The sequence below is a fragment of the Barbus barbus genome (genome assembly GCF_936440315.1).
Source record: "Barbus barbus genome assembly, chromosome: 16".
NCBI lineage: Eukaryota > Metazoa > Chordata > Actinopteri > Cypriniformes > Cyprinidae > Barbus > Barbus barbus.
Genome location: NC_136744.1, coordinates 31,413,656 through 31,433,655, shown reverse-complemented (window position 1 = coordinate 31,433,655; position 20,000 = coordinate 31,413,656). Strand labels below are relative to the sequence as shown.

The 20,000-nt window shown below is 41.0% G+C and overlaps 2 protein-coding genes across 7 annotated transcripts in view; both read left to right on the top strand.

Moving 5' to 3' along the window:
* LOC306882332 (inactive tyrosine-protein kinase 7-like) overlaps positions 1-5,609 on the top strand; it is an 84,464-nt gene extending 78,855 nt beyond the window's left edge. Inside the window, exon 20 of the mRNA XM_079436881.1 lies at positions 4,339-5,609. Within this exon, the coding sequence (XP_079293007.1) occupies positions 4,339-4,499 (161 nt within the window). The 3' untranslated portion in view covers positions 4,500-5,609. The remainder of the gene's footprint in view (positions 1-4,338) is intronic.
* Positions 5,610-8,927: 3,318 nt separating this feature from the next.
* LOC306882214 (serum response factor-like) overlaps positions 8,928-20,000 on the top strand; it is a 46,017-nt gene continuing 34,944 nt past the window's right edge. For all 6 annotated transcript variants that reach the window (XM_079436704.1, XM_079436702.1, XM_079436701.1 and 3 more), the window contains exons 1-2: positions 8,928-9,595; positions 14,260-14,526. In XM_079436704.1, coding sequence (XP_079292830.1) covers positions 9,143-9,595; positions 14,260-14,526 — 720 coding nt within the window. In that variant the 5' untranslated portion in view covers positions 8,928-9,142. The remainder of the gene's footprint in view (positions 9,596-14,259; positions 14,527-20,000) is intronic.

Genomic DNA, 20,000 nt, shown 5'->3' with positions numbered 1-20,000 from the left:
TCTGCTAGACAGGCCAACAGCGATTGTAGGCCGTTTTTATCATTGTGCTTTAAAGGAAAGTAGATCTGAGTATCATCAGCATATAGATGAAAGGGGACTTTATATTTGTTAAAAATGGAAGCCAGAGGTAGCATATACAGGGTGAACAATACCGGCCCAAGGATTGATCCCTGTGGAACTCCACAATTAAGAGGTATACTAGAGGAGGACTGATGACAATACGAACATTAAAACTTCTTTTGGTCAGATAGGAACGGAACCACTGTAAGACTGTGCCACGCAGGCACACAGATGTCTCCAAACGTGTCAACAGGACCTCATGATCAACCAAATCCCATTGAAGCCCATTGAGTAAAGTCAAAAGACTCAATCAAATTTAAAAATTCTTCAGAGTATAGTTTAGAAGTACAGCAAACATGAACATTCAAACCACCCAACAGCAGTATTTTGTTCATGCCTGGTAACCAAATCCCCCATTAATACAGCAAGTTCACTTAAAAAGTCCTTGTGTCTCATGTGTGTCTCTCTGTGTCTCACGTGTGTCTCTCTGTGTCTCACGTGTGTCTCTCTGTGTCTCACGTGTGTCTCTCTGTGTCTCATGTGTGTCTCTGCGTCTCTGCGTCTCATGTGTGTCTCTGCGTCTCATGTGTGTCTCTGCGTCTCATGTGTGTCTCTGCGTCTCATGTGTGTTTTTGTGTCTCGTGTGTGTCTCGTGTGTGTCTCTCTCTGTCTCATGTGAATCTTATGCGTGTCTCGTGTGTCTCATGTGTGTCTCGTGTATCTTATGCGTGTCTCGTGTGTCTCTGTCTCATGTGTGTCTCGTGTATCTTATGCGTGTCTCGTGTGTCTCTGTCTCATGTGTGTCTTGTGTATCTTATGCGTGTCTCGTGTATCTTACGCGTGTCTCATGTGTGTCTCGTGTGTCTCGTGTATCTTATGCGTGTCTCGTGTGTCTCATGTGTGTCTTGTGTATCTTATGCGTGTCTCGTGTGTCTCATGTGTGTCTCGTGTATCTTACGCGTGTCTCATGCGTGTCTCGTGTGTCTCATGTGTGTCTCGTGTATCTTACGCGTGTCTCATGTGTGTCTCGTGTGTCTCGTGTGTGTCTCGTGTGTCTCTGTGTCTCGTGTGTCTCTGTGTCTCGTGTGTCTCTGTGTCTCGTGTGTCTCTGTGTCTCGTGTGTCTCTGTGTCTCGTGTGTCTCATGTGTCTCGTGTATCTTATGCGTGTCTCGTGTGTCTCATGTGTGTCTCTGTCTCATGTGTGTCTCGTGTATCTTATGCGTGTCTCGTGTGTCTCTGTCTCATGTGTGTCTCGTGTATCTTATGCGTGTCTCGTGTGTCTCTGTGTCTCATGTGTGTCTTGTGTATCTTATGCGTGTCTCATGTGTATCTTACGCGTGTCTCATGTGTGTCTCGTGTGTCTCATGTGTGTCTCGTGTATCTTATGCGTGTCTCATGTGTGTCTCGTGTATCTTATGCGTGTCTCATGTGTGTCTCGTGTATCTTATGCGTGTCTCATGTGTGTCTCTGTGTCTCGTGTGTCTCATGTGTCTCGTGTATCTTATGCGTGTCTCGTGTATTTTATGCGTGTCTCGTGTATCTTATGCGTGTCTCATGTGTATCTTATGCGTGTCTCATGTGTCTCTGTGTCTCATGTGTGTCTCTGTGTCTCGTGTGTCTCATGTGTGTCTCGTGTATCTTATGCGTGTCTCATGTGTGTCTCGTGTATCTCGTGTGTCTCATGTGTGTCTCGTGTGTCTCATGTGTGTCTCATGTGTGTCTCTGTGTCTCATGTGTGTCTCTGTGTCTCATGTGTGTCTCGTGTATCTTATGCGTGTCTCATGTGTCTCGTGTATCTTATGCGTGTCTCGTGTGTCTCGTGTATCTTATGCGTGTCTCATGTGTGTCTCGTGTATCTCATGTGTGTCTCGTGTGTCTCATGTGTGTCTCGTGTATCTTATGCGTGTCTCATGTGTGTCTCGTGTATCTTATGCGTGTCATGTGTGTCTCGTGTATCTTATGCGTCTCATGTGTGTCTCTGTGTCTCGTGTGTCTCATGTGTCTCGTGTATCTTATGCGTGTCTCGTGTGTCTCGTGTATTTTATGCGTGTCTCGTGTATCTTATGCGTGTCTCATGTGTATCTTATGCGTGTCTCATGTGTCTCTGTGTCTCATGTGTGTCTCTGTGTCTCGTGTGTCTCATGTGTGTCTCGTGTATCTTATGCGTGTCTCATGTGTGTCTCGTGTATCTCGTGTGTCTCATGTGTGTCTCGTGTGTCTCATGTGTGTCTCATGTGTGTCTCTGTGTCTCATGTGTGTCTCTGTGTCTCGTGTATCTTATGCGTGTCTCATGTGTCTCGTGTATCTTATGCGTGTCTCGTGTGTCTCGTGTATCTTATGCGTGTCTCATGTGTGTCTCGTGTATCTCATGTGTGTCTCGTGTGTCTCATGTGTGTCTCGTGTATCTTATGCGTGTCTCATGTGTGTCTCGTGTATCTTATGCGTGTCTCATGTGTGTCTCGTGTATCTTATGCGTGTCTCATGTGTGTCTCTGTATCTCATGTGTCTCGTGTATCTTATGCGTGTCTCGTGTATTTTATGCGTGTCTCGTGTGTCTCTGTGTCTCATGTGTGTCTCGTGTGTCTCATGCGTGTCTCATGTGTGTCTCGTGTGTCTCATGTGTGTCTCGTGTATCTTATGCGTGTCATGTGTGTCTCTGTGTCTCGTGTATCTTACGCGTGTCTCATGTGTGTCTCATGTGTGTCTCTGTGTCTCATGTGTGTCTCGTGTATCTTATGCGTGTCTCATGTGTGTCTCGTGTATCTTATGCGTGTCTCATGTGTGTCTCGTGTATCTCATGTGTGTCTCGTGTGTCTCATGTGTGTCTCGTGTGTCTCATGTGTGTCTCGTGTATCTTATGCGTGTCTCATGTGTGTCTCGTGTCTCATGTGTGTCTCTGTGTCTCATGTGTCTCATGTGTCTCGTGTATCTTATGCGTGTCTCGTGTATTTTATGCGTGTCTCGTGTGTCTCTGTGTCTCATGTGTGTCTCGTGTATCTTATGCGTGTCTCATGTGTATCTTATGCGTGTCTCATGTGTCTCGTGTATCTTATGTGTGTCTCATGTGTGTCTCTGTGTCTCGTGTGTCTCGTGTATCTTATGCGTGTCTCGTGTGTCTCTGTGTCTCGTGTGTCTCGTGTATCTTATGCGTGTCTCGTGTGTCTCTGTATCTCATGTGTGTCTCTGTGTGTCTCTCTGTGTCTCTTGTGTGTCTCTGTCTCAATTCAATTATCTGTCTCGTGTGTGTCTCGTGTGTCTTTCTGTGTCTCTCTGTCTCATGTGTGTCTCTGTGTCTCGTGTGTGTCTCTGTGTCTCATGTCTCTCTGTGTCTCATGTCTCTCTGTGTATGTGTCGCATGCGTATCTCTCTCTGTCTCATCTGTGTCTCGTGTGTCTCAATTCAATTCTCTCTGTCTCTCGTGTCTTATGCATGTCTCTCTGTGTCTCATGTGTCTCTCTCTGTCGCATGTGTCTCTCTGTGTCTCAATTCAATTCAATATTGCTTTATTGGCATGACTGTACAAAATACAATATTGCCAAAGCTTGAAATATAATAACAATGAAAATATTAAAATAACAGAATAAAAACATTATAACAATATAAACTTAAATAAACATTTTAACAAATAAGAACTTGTGTGAACATTTCATACCACAGTGTTTAACATATAAACACACACAGGCTGAGGGTCACTGTGGTAGACAGTAGGGAAACACACTGAGGTCAGACATAATACACACATTACACACGTTCACCTGCTGTCTCTCAGGCTGTGGCACGTCCACATGTATCTCGCAGCCAGTGCTGCTGTCTGTCCCTCTCCTAGTATTATCTTTATTTGTTCCTCTTCAGTCATGGCTGTAAAGTTCTTTATGATCTCAATTCAATTCTCTCTGTCTCTCGTGTGTCTCATGCATGTCTCTCTGTGTCTCATGTGTCTCTCGCTGTCGCATGTGTCTCTCTGTGTCTCAATTCAATTCTCTCTGTCTCTCGTGTGTCTCGTGTATCTTATGCGTGTCTCGTGTGTCTCTGTATCTCATGTGTGTCTCTGTGTGTCTCACTGTGTCTCTTGTGTGTCTCTGTCTCAATTCAATTATCTGTCTCATGTGTGTCTCGTGTGTCTTTCTGTCTCTCTGTCTCGTGTGTGTCTCTGTGTCTCATGTCTCTCTGTGTATGTGTCGCATGCGTGTCTCTCTCTGTCTCATCTGTGTCTCGTGTGTCTCAATTCAATTCTCTCTGTCTCTCGTGTGTCTCATGCATGTCTCTCTGTGTCTCAGGTCTCCAGGCTGGTACTCTGCATTTGTCTCCTCCAGTGAACTGTCCTTCTCACATCTGCAGTCTGATGAGCCGCTGCTGGGCCTCCAGTCCTAAAGAACGGCCCATGTTCAGCGAGATCCTTCAGATTCTGACCAATTCCCCCACAGACACCAAAGTCTAGAGGATCACGACTGCAATCAGAGACTCAATCACACACATTTCAGACGTGAGAGTCTGCTTCGAGACTCGCTCAGGATCAAACATGCTTCTGTCCAATTAATGATTTGTTTACGCTTCTGTAGAAGCTCCTTCATCTCGCTGGAGCCTCAGGGACCCCGAGGATGACCTTTGACCTCTGCAGCGCAGGACAATCGCAGATCCATCAGGTTACAGACACAGGAGGAGGTACGGCACAAACATGATGCTGGAATCATGTCACGCCTGCGGCTCTCGTCACGCACTGGAATCAGCAGTGCACACAGTCGAGTGTGTGTTTGTGTGTGTGCGTGCAAGTGTGTGTGCGTGTGTTTTCACAGGATGATGTTGTGTCATGAAACGCATCATTAGTGGAGTTCACTCACTTGTATGTGGGAAACAGAGATTAATGATTTAGTTAGAGATTGACATACAAAGCTGTAATACAATAACTAATTTACTAATTAACCTGTGTGTGTGTGTTTGTGATGACAGAGAGATTGCTGTTAATGATAATGTGATCTTTGTTTCTCTGAGGTGCTCACAGGTGACTGTTATTGTAATAAATAAATATGCAACGCCTCAGATTGCGAACATTTCAAAGCCATGATTAATCACATATTATTGTAATTCCCAGTTCACTGTCTGTCTCTGCAAAATCCTTCTGGATTGTTTTTCTCAAACACACCTGACAAACTTAGATGATACGCAGATTACACTTCAAACTTAAGGTGTTATGTTGATGTGTTGTGATTAGATCAGTGGTTCTCAACCAGGTCCAGTAGGGGAGGTCTCAAAAACATTATTTAAAATAAGCATTAAAACTGCTAAAAATCAAGCTATTTTTATTTAAATTCACCACTTTAACAACTTTTTTTTTTTTAAGAACCAGAAAGGAAAGCCTGATGTATGATGTTGTTTGAGGACTGTGTAAGTTTATGATGAAGGTTTTGTGCCTCGTTGATTTTAATGTGGCCAGTGTTGGTTTCATTCAGACCCCTGCAGTAGAAACACATCCTGGACTGTTTTCATCAGGTGAACAGATCAAAATAACAGGTCAACTTTGATTTTTACAAATAAAAGTGCCTAGAACATGAAGGACTTATTTGCTATTTTTTTTACAGTATCTTTTGTAATGCAGTTAATGCTTGTTGTTTTTAAGAACTGCTTTTATATTATCTTTTCATATGTATTATTATTATTATTATTATTATTGTTATTTGTTTTTAATCTTTGTGATCATCGTCACTGTCTGTTCATGGTTATCTTTAAGGCAGGCTTGCACACCGTGATGCTTTTATATTCTGCTTTATAAAGGTCACAGTAATCCAGATGTAATGCTGCTCTCATTAAACAGTTGTGTTTTTAACAGCCTCGCTGCATCTGTGCTCCATAAAATCAACTGTTTGAACAATCTTTTCTGTTCCTCCATGTATAATAGTGACCCTGGAGCACAGAAGCAGTCATGAGTAACACAGGTATATTTGTAGCAATAGACAACAATACACTGTATGGATCACAATTATACATTTCTCTTTTATGCCAAAAATCATTAGGATATTAAGATCATGTTCCATGAAGATATTTTGTACATTTCCTACCGTAAATATATCAAAACTTCATTTTTGATTAGTAATATGCATTGCTAAGAACTTCATTTGAACAACTTTAAAGGAGATTTTCTCAATATTTAGATTTTTTTGCTCCCTCAGATTCCAGATTTTCTAATAGTTGTATCTCAGACAAATATTGTCCTATCATAACAAACCATACATCAATGGAAAGATTATTTATTCAGCTTCCAGATGATGTAGAAATCTCAATTAAAATAAAAGTGACTCTTATGACTGGTTTTGTGCTCCAGGGTCACATATGGTCAAATCAAGCGCCAAAAACTAAATGGTAAAACTATAGAAATTAATGATGTTAATATTCATGTACCAGGTATTTCTATGTTTATTCAATGATAATCATAGAATACTATGGTAAATCTCCCAAAAGACACTTTCTGGTAGTGTTTTCCTCTGATCAAAGGACACAAGCATCATTACTTTGAAGGAATAGTTCAGTCAGAAATGTAAATGTGTTCACTCTCAGTTCATCTGAGATTAGGATGAGTGTGTTTCTTCATCAGGTTTGTATAAATGTGTCTCTGCATCAGTGTCTCAGCAATGGATGCTCTGCAGTGAATGGGTGCCGTCAGAATGAGAGTCCAAACAGCTGATAAAAACATCACAATAATCCACACCACTCCAGTCCATCAGTTAACATCTGGAGAAGACAAAAGCTGAAACACATCCAGCATTAAGAAGTTTTTAACTGAAATACATAGAGTTCATAATCCATAATAACTCTTCCTCCAGAGAAAAAGTGCAGTGAAAAGTCACTGCAGAGCATCCATTGCTGAGACACTGATGCAGAGACACATTTCTACAAATCTGATGAAGAAACACACTCGTCCTGATCTCTGATGAACTGAGGATGAACACATTTACAGCACATCTTCATTTTTCAACGAACTAGGCCTATTCCTTAAAAGTCAAGCTTTATGAGCTTTTTTAGAGACAAAACTCCAACCAATCCAACAAAGGCTTTTCCAGTAGAGGACAGAGTTCAGATGAAGACTTGTATTACTTGACAAATCTCACAGCCGATTATAATCCCTTTTGATCTGAGATGTCTTGGTGTAGTTTGGCTGCTGTGTGTGAATGCATTTCCATTCTCTGTTCTTTACTCTGCAGAGCTTCATACTGGCTCAGATGCACCAGAAATGGCCTCCATCTGTTGGACACTTTTCCCTGCTTGTGTGTGTGTGTGAGAGAGTGTGTGTGTGTGTGTGAGTGTGTGTGAGTGTGTGTGTGTGTGAGTGTGTGTGTGTGTGTGTGTGTGAGTGTGTGTGTGTGTGTGTGTGTGTGTGTGTGTGTGTGCATATTTATGTGGTTTATAATGACATGGGTATGACAGAGGTATTACAATATGAAGGTGGTTTATGAGGACACTGCCTATGTCCCCGTAATTCAAAAGGCTTAAAAAACATACTAAATGGTGTTTTTTTGAAAATCTAAAAATGCACAAAGTCTCCTGTGAGGGCTAAGTTTAGGTGTAGGGTTGGTGTAGGGCAATAGCACACACAGTTTGTTCAGTATAAAAACCATTACGCCTATGGAGAGTCCCCATAAACCACAAAAACCAACGTGTGTGTGTGTGTGTGTGAGTGTGTGTGTGTGAGTGTGTGTGTGTGTGTGTGAGTGTGAGTGTGTGTGGTAAGCATGAGCGGAGCTTCTTTTGTCATTCAAATGATGTCTGTCATCAGAGAAGAGCTCAGGTGCATCTGTGTCACTCCTGATGCTCTTCATACGGATTATGATCTCTCTCAAATGCTTCTTTTTCTTAATGCTTGCCTCTTATTTTCATAAAAGTATTTGTTGTTCTGACACTCGGCTACATGCAAATATTTTGATTTGTGTGCAACCTAAACATGAAAACAGTTGATTCTCGCTCTTCTGAAGCTTCTCCAGTGGTTTTTAGTAGCACTTCAGTTCAGTAAACGGCTCTTTATGGAGGTAATTTTAGTCTGCGTGAAATAAAAGGGAGTAAAGACTAAAGTTCTTGGTGTTTAGAGGTTCTGGAGATCCGTGGCTCTGGTGTGTGTCACGACTGAACACAAAACACTCTTGATTCTGTCCTTCTCAAACACTCCTGCAGATGAAGAATACTTGGATATAAAGTATCTTTATGAAATGTCCAGGTCCCTCTCTACATCTGAGTCTGAGGCTTTTAGAACTGTTTCTATGGGAACCACATTTGTGCTGTAGAGCCATGAAATGAGATCAATGCTTGTTGCAGTGGAATGAATGATTGTTTGCTTTGCTTATGTGTGTTTCTTTGAGTATGTGGGTTTATTCATATTTGTATTAATACTAACTAATAGTATTATGAAAGTTTAATAATGCAGTTTTAATCATGCATTTTTCATAGTCCTCAGCACACTTACATAAATCACGTTAATAACCTTACTATTGTTATTAATATCCCGCATCTATTAATACGCGAAGCTCCTCCCTCTAGTGTGACGTGTGGAGCAAGCGCAACCGTTTTGGTATTTATGCAAATGAGATGTCGCTTTAACCAACCGCGCTGCAGGCCGTCCCCGCGCGAGCCAATCGCTGGACTCGACTGTGACTCGCCATATAAGGAGCGAGAACTCCAAAAAAGGAAACAGCGTATCTCTTTATATGGAGGAAAGTAGATCGGCCGTGTGTAGATCCCTCCGCGCTCGCGTTGCGAAGCGTGGTGATTTGACAGCTGTCAGCGGCGGGGCGCGAAGTTGAGGCGTTCGCGGCGCGTTAACGAGAGGAGCGCTGATTTGACGCGTTCGCGGCGCACTAGATGACGCGGCGGAGGGATCGCGGAAGCGCTCGTGCGGTTTTCCTTTTAGAGAAAGCGCGTCTTTCGCGGAGCTCCAGGGGGAGGTGAAGCCGGCTGGAGGTGCTCAGGTTCAGCATCACTTCTCAAAGTTTCTCGCGGACTCTGCTGGTGTATGAGCACCGCTTCGGATCTCGTTCTCTCTCCGACTGTCGCTCCAGCGCTCCGCTGCCGTCATACGGATCGTTCTCCCCGGTTTCTAGGATGTTATCCAGCCAGAGCGCAGCGGCTCTGAGTGGAAGCGGATCAGCGGCGGGGAAGAGCGCAGGCCACGGCGCGGTGGTGATGGGCGCCGGGGTCCGCGCGGGGTTCGCTCGGGGGCTGGGGCAGATGGGGCTCGGGATCCCAGGGAGGTTCGAGACGGATAAAGAGGGACCCTCGCACCTGTGCAGCGGCTCCGACGCGGACTCTGACTCCGGCGATGAGGACGAGCTCATGGGGTCAGTCGGGGACAACCGGAGGGGAGGCGGCGTCAAGCGGGAGAGAGCGGAGATGGAAGCCGCGATAGTGGGACCTGAGGCCGGCTTGCCCTCCGCGGCTGGAGCAAAACCGGGCAAGAAGACCCGCGGCAGAGTGAAGATAAAGATGGAGTTTATTGACAACAAACTGCGACGGTACACGACCTTCAGCAAGAGGAAGACGGGAATCATGAAGAAGGTGAGAAACTAAGTCATGGGTGGTTTCTGAAAGTTTCTAGGTTCGAGTCCTGCTAGTGAACTGCGTAACTGAATAGGATAAGGAGTTATAGAAAGGTTAAATACAAAATGCATCAAGAAGTTAAATGCATTAGAAAATACATAAACTTCTCTCCAGCGGCGATAGAAAGGAAGGTCACTAAATTAACATCAATTGTTTCTCAGAGCAAAGACTTGAATGCAGCCGAAAATCTAACTTGTTTGAGGGCTGTGTACAAAATTAAATGTTGCATTATATTCAGTTGTTATATAAAAAATTTTAACAGTTAAAAAAATAATTACAAACTGCATAATATATTGTAAATTAACAATTAAAAAAATCTAATTCACTTTAATTGCTTTTTTAAATGTCATTGTAAGAATAAAACAAAAATGAAAGAAAGGATCAAAGCTATGCTTAAAAGTCATATTTTCCCCTTTTTTAAATTATTGTTATTATTTTTTTTATTTTATTGATCTATTTTTATGGGATGGTGGGCCAAATCAGAGGTCATCATGGGTCTACTTTGGCCCGCAGGCCCTGGTTTGGGCCTTAAAAAGTTCTGAGCATGCAGCGGTTTCTGGTTCTTCTGAGCTGCTCCACACTGGTTTAGAGCTCTGGACAGTATCTGGAGCAGTGGGTTTGTTCTGGGCTCATGAAGTCTCTCTGTGGTGTCACATGTCCTGTCCTTCGGTGGGTGATAGTCACAACAGACGCGACGGACTGTGAGCTTTAAATAGAACGAGCAACATTCTCTATTACAGACCAGCAGCTCTGGTGCCGCACAAACACTCTCAACTAACTGAGCGTGTAGATGAGTGTGTGTCTTCATCAGGTTTGTAGAAATGTGTCTCTGCATCAGTGTCTCAGCAATGGATGCTCTGCAGTGAATGGGTGCCGTCAGAATGAGAGTCCAAACAGCTGATAAAAACATCACAATAATCCACACCACTCCAGTCCATCAGTTAACATCTGGAGAAGACAAAAGAGGAAACACATCCATCTACATCTCGTTTGACCTGAGGATGAACACATTTTCAGCACATGTTTATTTTTTGATGATCTATTTCTTTAAGATGTCATCAGCTCATGGTTCAGCTGAATCGAAGTGTGGCGGGCGGGTGTCTCTCTCGGGTCCTCCTCCTGATCTTCATGATGGATTGTAAGGAGTGAGCTGATAGTCTTCCTGTGGAAAGGGAATTTGTCCATTTATTACGGTTTGAGAAGGCGGAGGAATGAGAGTTCTTCTGAGCCTGATGCCAGCTGTTATCTGAAGCGCACAGGGGCCTATTACATCTAGAATCATCTCTGAGAGCTCTGTAGAAATGCTTCGGACATCAGTGATGATGGCTGATATTTGGCTACTGTGCGTTTAACAGAAGAGTTGCTCCTCACGTCATTTTTTTGTTTTTTAAGAGTAAAAGTTCATCTTCCAGAGAGTGTGTGTGCATCTCATTTCCCATCATTCTGTTCTGTGATGTCTAATCGTCAGTCAATTCCTGGTTAAAAGGCTGGTTTTGGGCAAAAGCTAGTGAGAGAAGCAGGCGTCCACATGGGTCGTAAACCTCAGACAAATGTGCTTTCACACGACACATGCTGGATGTTAGTGTTAGCTAGTTCTTCATCACCTGCTGTCCTCGACAGCTGAGCAAGCGCAGAGCTGATGATGAGACGATCAGAGTCTTGAGCTCATCTGCTGCTCTTTACGGCTCTCACACGCTCTACAGGACACTCCAGACCTCACAGCAGAGATGATGATCAAACCTGCCCTGCACACTGCAGAAAATGGGTTTCTTACACTCTTAAAGATAAAGGTGCTTCACGATGCCTTACAAGAACCTTTTCATCCTAATGGATCCATAACATCTGAAGAACCTCTCTGTTTCACTAAAGCTTCTTTGTGACAAAAGAAGGTTGTTTAGATTATAAAAAGGTAAGAAAGAGATGGTTCTTTAAAGAACCTTTCACTGAATGGTTCTTTGTGGAACCAAAAATGTTTTTTCCATGGCATCGCTGCTCAGAATTTGTGTCTTGTTTTCCAGAATAAAAAATTAATCTGAAATCAAGGTAGATTTACTAAAGAAGCATAGCAAGTTAAGTTTATACTTAAAACAATCATGGTTCCTTTGAATCAAGATTATTTTTCTGATCCCATCAGCAGGTTATCATCAGCATAAACTCTCTTAATGTTAATAAATGATCATAAAACATGACTTTATATCTTAAAGAATGGGAAACGAATTTAATCTAGTGGAAACGTTTGGTACTGCGCTCAAACAAAACGTTACTTGAAAGCTCTTGTTTTTTAGATATCAACCTCAAATTTGGAAGACATTCATAATTGAAAACTTAAACTTCTATAACACTTTTTTCCCCCTCACTTTTTTAACTTTTCACGTCAGCAATAATCGAAGCATCTTCTCTCAAAAGAGACCAAACTTAAGTCTGCGCTCCAAAGCATTCATGATTTCCACAGTTTCAGTTTCATGTTTGCTCAATAAGTGGTTAATAAATGGATTATAATTATTGCATAAAATAAATTTAGTACCATAAAATCCCCCCAAAATAAAAAAAAAACATGATCAAACTAAGAGTAAATTAATTTAATAAAATAATAGTTTAAATTAAATTAGCCACATTAGAGTGGCTCTTAAGTGTTTGTGGCTCATCTGGTTTCATTCACTTCTGGTTATTTTAGCTGTACAAAAACTGTCCTTTATGCAGCTTGATATTGCAAATTATGATATTTTAATTCATTGTGATAATCATAAACACTGGTTTGTGGTGCAGCTAGTTTTGCAGTTTGCTGCATGTCTTCAGTCTTCGTTCTTTCTCGTTAGCAGCTAATGAATCAGAAGTCTCACACATTCATGAGGATTAGTGTCTGGTTTTGTAGATCTGGTGTGTGCTTCTGCTGTTTGAGCGTCAGCTTTCAGAAACTGACGAGGAAAGAGTCTGTGGAAGCAGCTGAAAACACTAATCTAAGGAAGGCATTGGTGATTATTGAAGGTGTTTGGGTTCTAGGCAGAGTTTTCTTCAGATGCTCACTGACGGCTTGAGCACGTGATGCTTTGTTCTTCAGAACAGATGGAGATCATTTGATTCCTGATCCAACAGCTGAAGAGAAACGATGGGCATTTAACCTCTCTGCTGTTCTTCAGCAGATCACAGTTCCTCTCGTTTAACTCTCAGTCTTCACAACAGCAGATAACTGATCAAATATGACATTAGCTTGAGTTTCCTCTGGTTCTGGGGACCAATAGACACGATCTTGAGTCCTTTATAACAACATCTGTGCTCAAACACATCCAAGAACTCATTAAACTCTGAGTATTTTATATGTGTTGATGATTTTTAAAGGTGAATGTATGTCGTCATTAACCCTGTATCACTAATGCCCTCGTGTTGGTTAGTCTCTCTAGTCCAGTGTCAGTCACACACTGACCAGCAGCTCTATTATTAGAGTCTTATCTCACATTGTTTTAGCCGCGTCTGGACCTGGTTATCTGCTAGTAAACACTGATGTCATTAGATTGGCTCCATAGCGTCAGAACGAACGGCTGAGGAGCCAAAACATTACAAACATCTCAAGTTCTGGAACTTTGCAACATTAACACTGTTATTCTCCTCTTTATTCACGTGAAGCTGCTGTCAAGTCAAGTCACCTTTATTTCTATAGCGCTTTATAAAATACAGATTACGTCAAAGCAGCTTCACAGTGATAAACAGAGAATAATGTTTCAATAATGCAAACTAAATTCAATTCTGCTGTAAAGCAGCTCTAAAAGGAGGACAATAGTCAGTTTTTCCATTAAAATCAGTTCATTGTTAATTCAGTTCAGTTTAATAATGGTGTGAAGTTCATCAATTATGGATCGAGCTCAGTTCATCTATAAAGCAGCTCTGGAGAAAACAGCGATGTCATCCTCAGTTCAGTTCTCTTCAGTTAGTGTCTGTGCAGTCAACTCAACGTTAAGCAAGCCAAACAGTGATCGGTGTTACATAGAGCTTGACTTTTAAGGAATAGGCCTAGTTCATTGAAAAATAAATATCTGCTGAAAATGTGTTCATCCTCAGTTCATCTGAGATCAGGATGAGTGTGTTTCTTCATCAGGTTTGTATAAATGTGTCTCTGCATCAGTGTCTCAGCAATGGATGCTCTGCAGTGAATGGGTGCCGTCAGAATGAGAGTCCAAACAGCTGATAAAAACATCACAATAATCCACACCACTCCAGTCCATCAGTTTACATCTGGAGAAGACTAAAGCTGAAACAAATCCAGCATTAAGACATTTTTAACTCAAATACATAGACTGTAATCCATAATAAGGCTTCCTCCAGTGAAAAAGTGTTCTGGTCTGAATCAGGAGAGAAATCTGCACAGATCAAGCAGCGTTTACAAGACAAAACAGCTCTCAACTTTAAAGCTTTAGTCTTCTCCAGATGTTAACTGATGGACTGGAGTGGTGTGGATTATTGTGATGTTTTTATCAGACTCTCATTCTGACGGCACCCATTCACTGCAGAGCATCCATTGCTGAGACACTGATGCAGAGACACATTTATACAAACCTGATGAAGAAACACACTCATCCTGATCTCTGATGGCAAAGTGTGATTTTGGTTTGCTGTGTGTGTCTCTGAAGGCATATGAGCTCTCCACGCTCACGGGAACTCAGGTTCTGCTGCTGGTGGCCAGCGAGACGGGTCACGTCTACACCTTTGCCACACGTAAGCTGCAGCCCATGATCACCAGCGAGACGGGCAAAGCTCTGATCCAAACCTGCCTGAACTCTCCGGACTCCCCGCCGCGCTCCGACCCGTCCACGGACCAGCGCATGAGCGCCACGGGCTTCGAGGAGACGGACCTCTCCTACCAGGTGTCCGAATCCGAGAGTCTCGGAGAAACCAAGGTGAGTCTGCGGCTCTTCGGCATTGAGATGTTCTGCTGGTGGTGTGCGATATATATCATAATTGTTGTTTTAATGATGAGTGATTTGGCATTATCCAGTATATTGCAAAAACCAAACAAAACACCCCTACAGAGCACACGCTTACATTACATGAAGTCTAGACTTCACTGCATGATTCAGGCTGTTAATATTCATTTACAATTATCACAAATTCAAGACATGGGGGGGGCAGAACATTTATTTATTTATACCACTTCATATAGTTAATCAATTTCACACAAAGAGTGCTGTTTTTTTCTTCAAAAATTACCATGATTACAAATGTGATAGATTTTTTTTACAGCAGTTCAATAAACAAGTTAATTAAAAGACTGTTAGACACCATATTTCCTGATTTTGCTCTATTTCTACAACAAAAATAATTCCAAACACAGCCACAGCACTGTTTTGAGCAACATGATGGTGATTTGTTCCTGAATGAATCAACTGTTTAAATGATTCGGTTCAATCGCAATGAATCACTTATTAACAGTGACTCGCTGCCACCTGCTGGAGGTTTAATTTCACATTTAAACTTTCTTTTTATTATTTAAATAATTTCAAATATCAGTATTCAATGTTGTGTTTAATATATCAAAACATTATTTGGTAACACTTTATTTTGATGGTCCCTTTTGAACATTCTGTTGACTCTAAGTAATGTTGCAAGAACATGTGAACTAACTCTCAGTAGAGTATTATTAGACTGTCTGCTTCATATCTGATAACTCTTTATTATGATGGTCTCCCAACAGACCTTCTACTGACCGTAAGTAACTTTGCAAGTACATGTCAACTTACTCTAACCCTACCAGTCTACTAATACTCTACTAATACTGTAATGAGAGCTAGTAGAAATGTAGGTGCAATGTTACTTATAGTCAACAGAATGTGTTAAAGGGACCATCAAAATAAAGTGAACCCCATTAAATGCATTCATGTCCTGCATTAAACAGTGAGTAAATGCATCTAAACACCTCTTCAGACGCAGCTTCTGTGTTTCCTCTGCGTTGCTAAGATGAATTGCATTGCTTGGTAACAGCCCTAATGGCTTATTATTCTAATTGACTGATTAAATATAAGAATTTGACTCAAAAGGTAATGCACACTTTTAGAAAAAAAGGCTTTATAAAGGTAAAAATGGCCACTAAATGTAAAAATCAGTTTAAACTTACTGGAAAAGATGAATCCGTGTGAAGTGAGCAGCACACAGAATATGAAGAATATCAAAGACTTCAGGAGTCAGCTGTCCACGGCAGTCTTTAAGATCCCAGCACAATAACACTGCGCTAAATATCATCTGATTATCATCATCGCACACGCTCATTCTGCTGGGCTTTTTCTTTCTTCAGACTACGGCTGCAAAACGATTAATTGATTCAAAATAAAAGTTTATATACTATATATGTGAGTGTACTGTCTATATTTATTATGTGCATATAAATACACACACATACATGTGTATATATTAAAGAAAAATGTTAGATTTATATGTAAAATATTTATATAATTTATATACGTGTTTACATACAAATATTTCTAAAAATATATACATATGTGTATTTATATATACATAATAAATATACACGGTACACACACATACGTTTATTGGGTTACTCGTGACTAATCGAGCAGCCCTGCTCCAGACGCTTTCATCATGTTTTATGAATCTATGAATCACAAAGGCTCGAGTCGCTCCAGAATCTAGACGCTGAAGAGTTATTGTTGCCATATTAAAGCGCTCAAGTATTAATTCCTGCCGTCTGCCACACGTGTTAGTTCTTCTGATCCAGACGGTCCATCCGTGTTTACTACAGTGCTTCTCATCATCTTGCACTCGTACTCGAGCAGATAGTGAGTATAAACACTGGTTATCACCTTCAGCTTGTAGTTTGTTGATGTGATCGGTCAGAAATGAATGATTTGTGAATGACGTTCAGCTGCAGTCAAACACAGAGACAGGTTCAGCGCGTCTGGAAGCCAAACAGCTCATGTTTACTTGTTGCTTTGGGTCTGGATGAAGTACTGATCTCTATCTGTATTTGTTCAGATTCAGAGTGTCCTGATCATCAGAATGATGTCACATCTCATGCTGCATTACAGGGTTTGGAGTATTTAAGCAGTTTAGCTTTATTCAGCTGGGATCGGTGTCATAATCATATGAATATACAGTATATAGAGTTCAGGCATATTATAGTTAAATGAAGCTAAAAATAAAACAATAAGAAACATTTTTTTGTTAATTGCAATAAAATAAATGTTAACTGAGATGAAAGCAAATATTACAAATATTTGAACTTATTTTACTTCAGCTAGTTCCCAAGGAATACAAATATATATAGACATATATACAAAACTATATAGATACAAAAACTAATGAGAATGACAAATACACACAACAAAATACTAACATTTTACCAAAAAGAAAAATAAAACCAGAAATTATATATATATAAAAAAAAAGAATAAATGAATTTCAAAAACTGTTACTAAAAACTATTATAGTGTCTCATCTATGCTAAAATAACACTGATATATATATATTTGTTTGTTTAATGAGTGAATTTAGTCTGACTGCGCTTCTCTAGTTTGAATTATAAACAAGTTACAAATGAAATCATATGAACTCATATTAAACACACAATCAGTGGAAACTGATCTGAATACCACATGCAGTGCTGGTAATATTGTTTGAAGGATTATTAGATATGTTAACTAGAACATAAGATGCATGTTAAAAACAGGGTTTTGTGCATAATGTCATGAAGAGTTTGAGGCAGGAGTGGAAGTGTTGAGGAAAGCTGTTTGGAAACACATTATTTTACAGAAATGAGATGCAGCAGATTTGAAGACATGGTAATATTACTGATGAACAGAAGCAGAGATCAGGCTCAGTGGAGCACACACACGTTCCTCTCATTGATAAAAGCAGGATTGTGCCTCCGTGGCCTTATATGGAGTGTTTGCCTGCGCTCTGCTGGCCTCGGATCCTCACATTCCTCATGAGCTGCAGCTGTCTGCGTCTGCGTCTGCGTCTGCGTCTGTCTGTGATGCAAACTCCTCACCCTTCAGCGATAACTCACTTGTTTTGAGATCAGAATGGCTCACCTATGAGATTTGCTTAGATCCAATGAGAAAGTGTTTTTATGGGGGGAGGGGGAGGGGGGGGGGGGGGGTCTTACAAGGGTAATTAAAGATATAAACTTTACTTTGTTTCAGCTGCTTGCACACATTTTCAAAACTTTGCCTCTTTTTTTCAAAACTTAAACACAAATCCAAGAATTGCACACAAAATGCCTCACATCTCTTGCATTCAAAACATCACAAACACATCTCAGAAGCAAACATTTGCAAACACCTTTGCCATAATATTACATTTACATTTATGCATTTAGCAGACGCTTTTATCCAAAGCGACTTACATTGCATTCAAGTTTCTACACTTTATCAGCTCTTGCTTTCCCTGGGAATCGAACCCATGATCTTGGCGTTGCTAGCGCCTTGCTCTACTATTTGAGCTACAGGAAAGCACATATTATAAGCATATTAATTCCTGTTAGATTTGTGTGTTACATGGAGAATTGTGTGTTGTGTTTTGCAAAAAGTGTTTTCTGAAATTGAAAACGTAGTCAGAAGCTGAGGATTAGTGTCTGGTTTTGTAGATCTGGTGTGTTTCTGCTGTTTGAGCGACAGCTTTCAGAAACTGTGACGAGGAAAGATCTTGTGTGGAAGCAGCTGAAAAACACTAATATTGTTTGCTTGGTTGAACTTTCTTTCAGCTGAAAACAAGAAACAATGATCAGGCAGGCATCTGAAATGATTCAATGTTTATTATATGTCTATAACTGCAGCTTCTATTGTTACTGAGCCCTCGCTCTCATCCTTGTAGAGCTGCCACTAACGACTATTTTTAATTGATTAATCTAAACTAGGGCTGTGCAATTAATCGAATTTCGATTTCGATTTCGATTTCGGGTCTCAACGATCACAAAAATGGTGTAATCGGAAAAAAACGATTATTCACTTTTTTTTAAGTTATTTTGACCTGCGTTCTGACGCGCGCGCGCGCGCCCATCCGCACTTTCGCCCTTCCAGAAGCCCGAACTCTCTCACTCTATACTGTCAGCGAAGAAGTTGCGTATGTGGTATCTGAACGCATTTAAAAATCAGCGCGAGTGAAGATGGCAGAAAAAGAGCAGACAGAGACACTGGATGCTGAGGAAGACCCACTGAAGTGGTGGAAGGAATCTCAGAGAATCTTCCCACGTCTTTCCAACCTGGCAAGGAAATATCTTTGTATTCCAGCCACAAGTTCTTCATCAGAGCGAGTCTTTAGCACTAGGGGAAATATTGTCTCCTGCTTGCGTTCATCACTGAAACCAGATCATGTGAATAGGCTGGTGTTTCTGGCTAAAAACCTTTAAGGTTTAGATCTGTAACCCTATCAGCATTTTGGCCATGTTGAAACATGTTTACATAGGCTAAAGTTGAAGTTAAACATATTTGCTGTTAGTTCTGAGCGATAGTGTGCCAGCCTTAAAATATTCTTGGACTGAGTTACTGACCGGAATTTTATTGTTAATTATGTTTAAAGTAAAAAGTAAAGTAAAGTAAAGTCGTGACGTATTGTCAAGTATGGTGACCCATACTCGAAATTGGTGCTCTGCGTTTAACCCATCCAAGTGCACACACACAGCAGTGAGTAGTGAACAAATGCACACACACACACACACACACCGTGAACACACACACACCGTGAACACACACCCGGAGCAGTGGGCAGCATTTATGCTGCGGCGCCCGGGGAGCAGTTGGGGGTCCGGTGTCTTGCTCAAGGGCACCTCAGTCGTGGTATTGAGGGTGGAGAGAGCGCTGGACATTCACTCCCCCCACCTACAATCCCTGCCGGCCCGAGACTCGAACCCGCAACCTTTCGATTACGAGTCCGACTCTCTAACCATTAGGCCACGACTTCCCACGACTTAAAATGTAGAATGTTGTAAAATGTTGTTTTGCATTTTTCAGTTTGTTAAGGCACATACGTGAGCAAATTTATTTTGGACTAATTTATTTATTATTTTATTTACTATTTATATTTTATTTATTACTTGTTTTCAAAAGATTGTGGAAGTGCACTACATTGTTGATCTTGTTTGCCTTTATCTGTTTTATCTGTCTTAATCTATTTTAAGGAGAATTCACTGTTCTGTTCAATAAATGCAACATATTTCCAAAGTCAATGAGTAATCGTGTAAAATAATCGTGATTTCAATCATGACCAAAATAATCGTGATTATGATTTTTTCCATAATCGAGCAGCCCTAATCTAAACTATTAATTTCCCGCAAAAAACAACAATTTTACTTAGAGATTTTATTAAACCAAATGAAATCCAAATTTGTATGAAATCCTTTTTTAAAGCAAAAGTGAAGTGC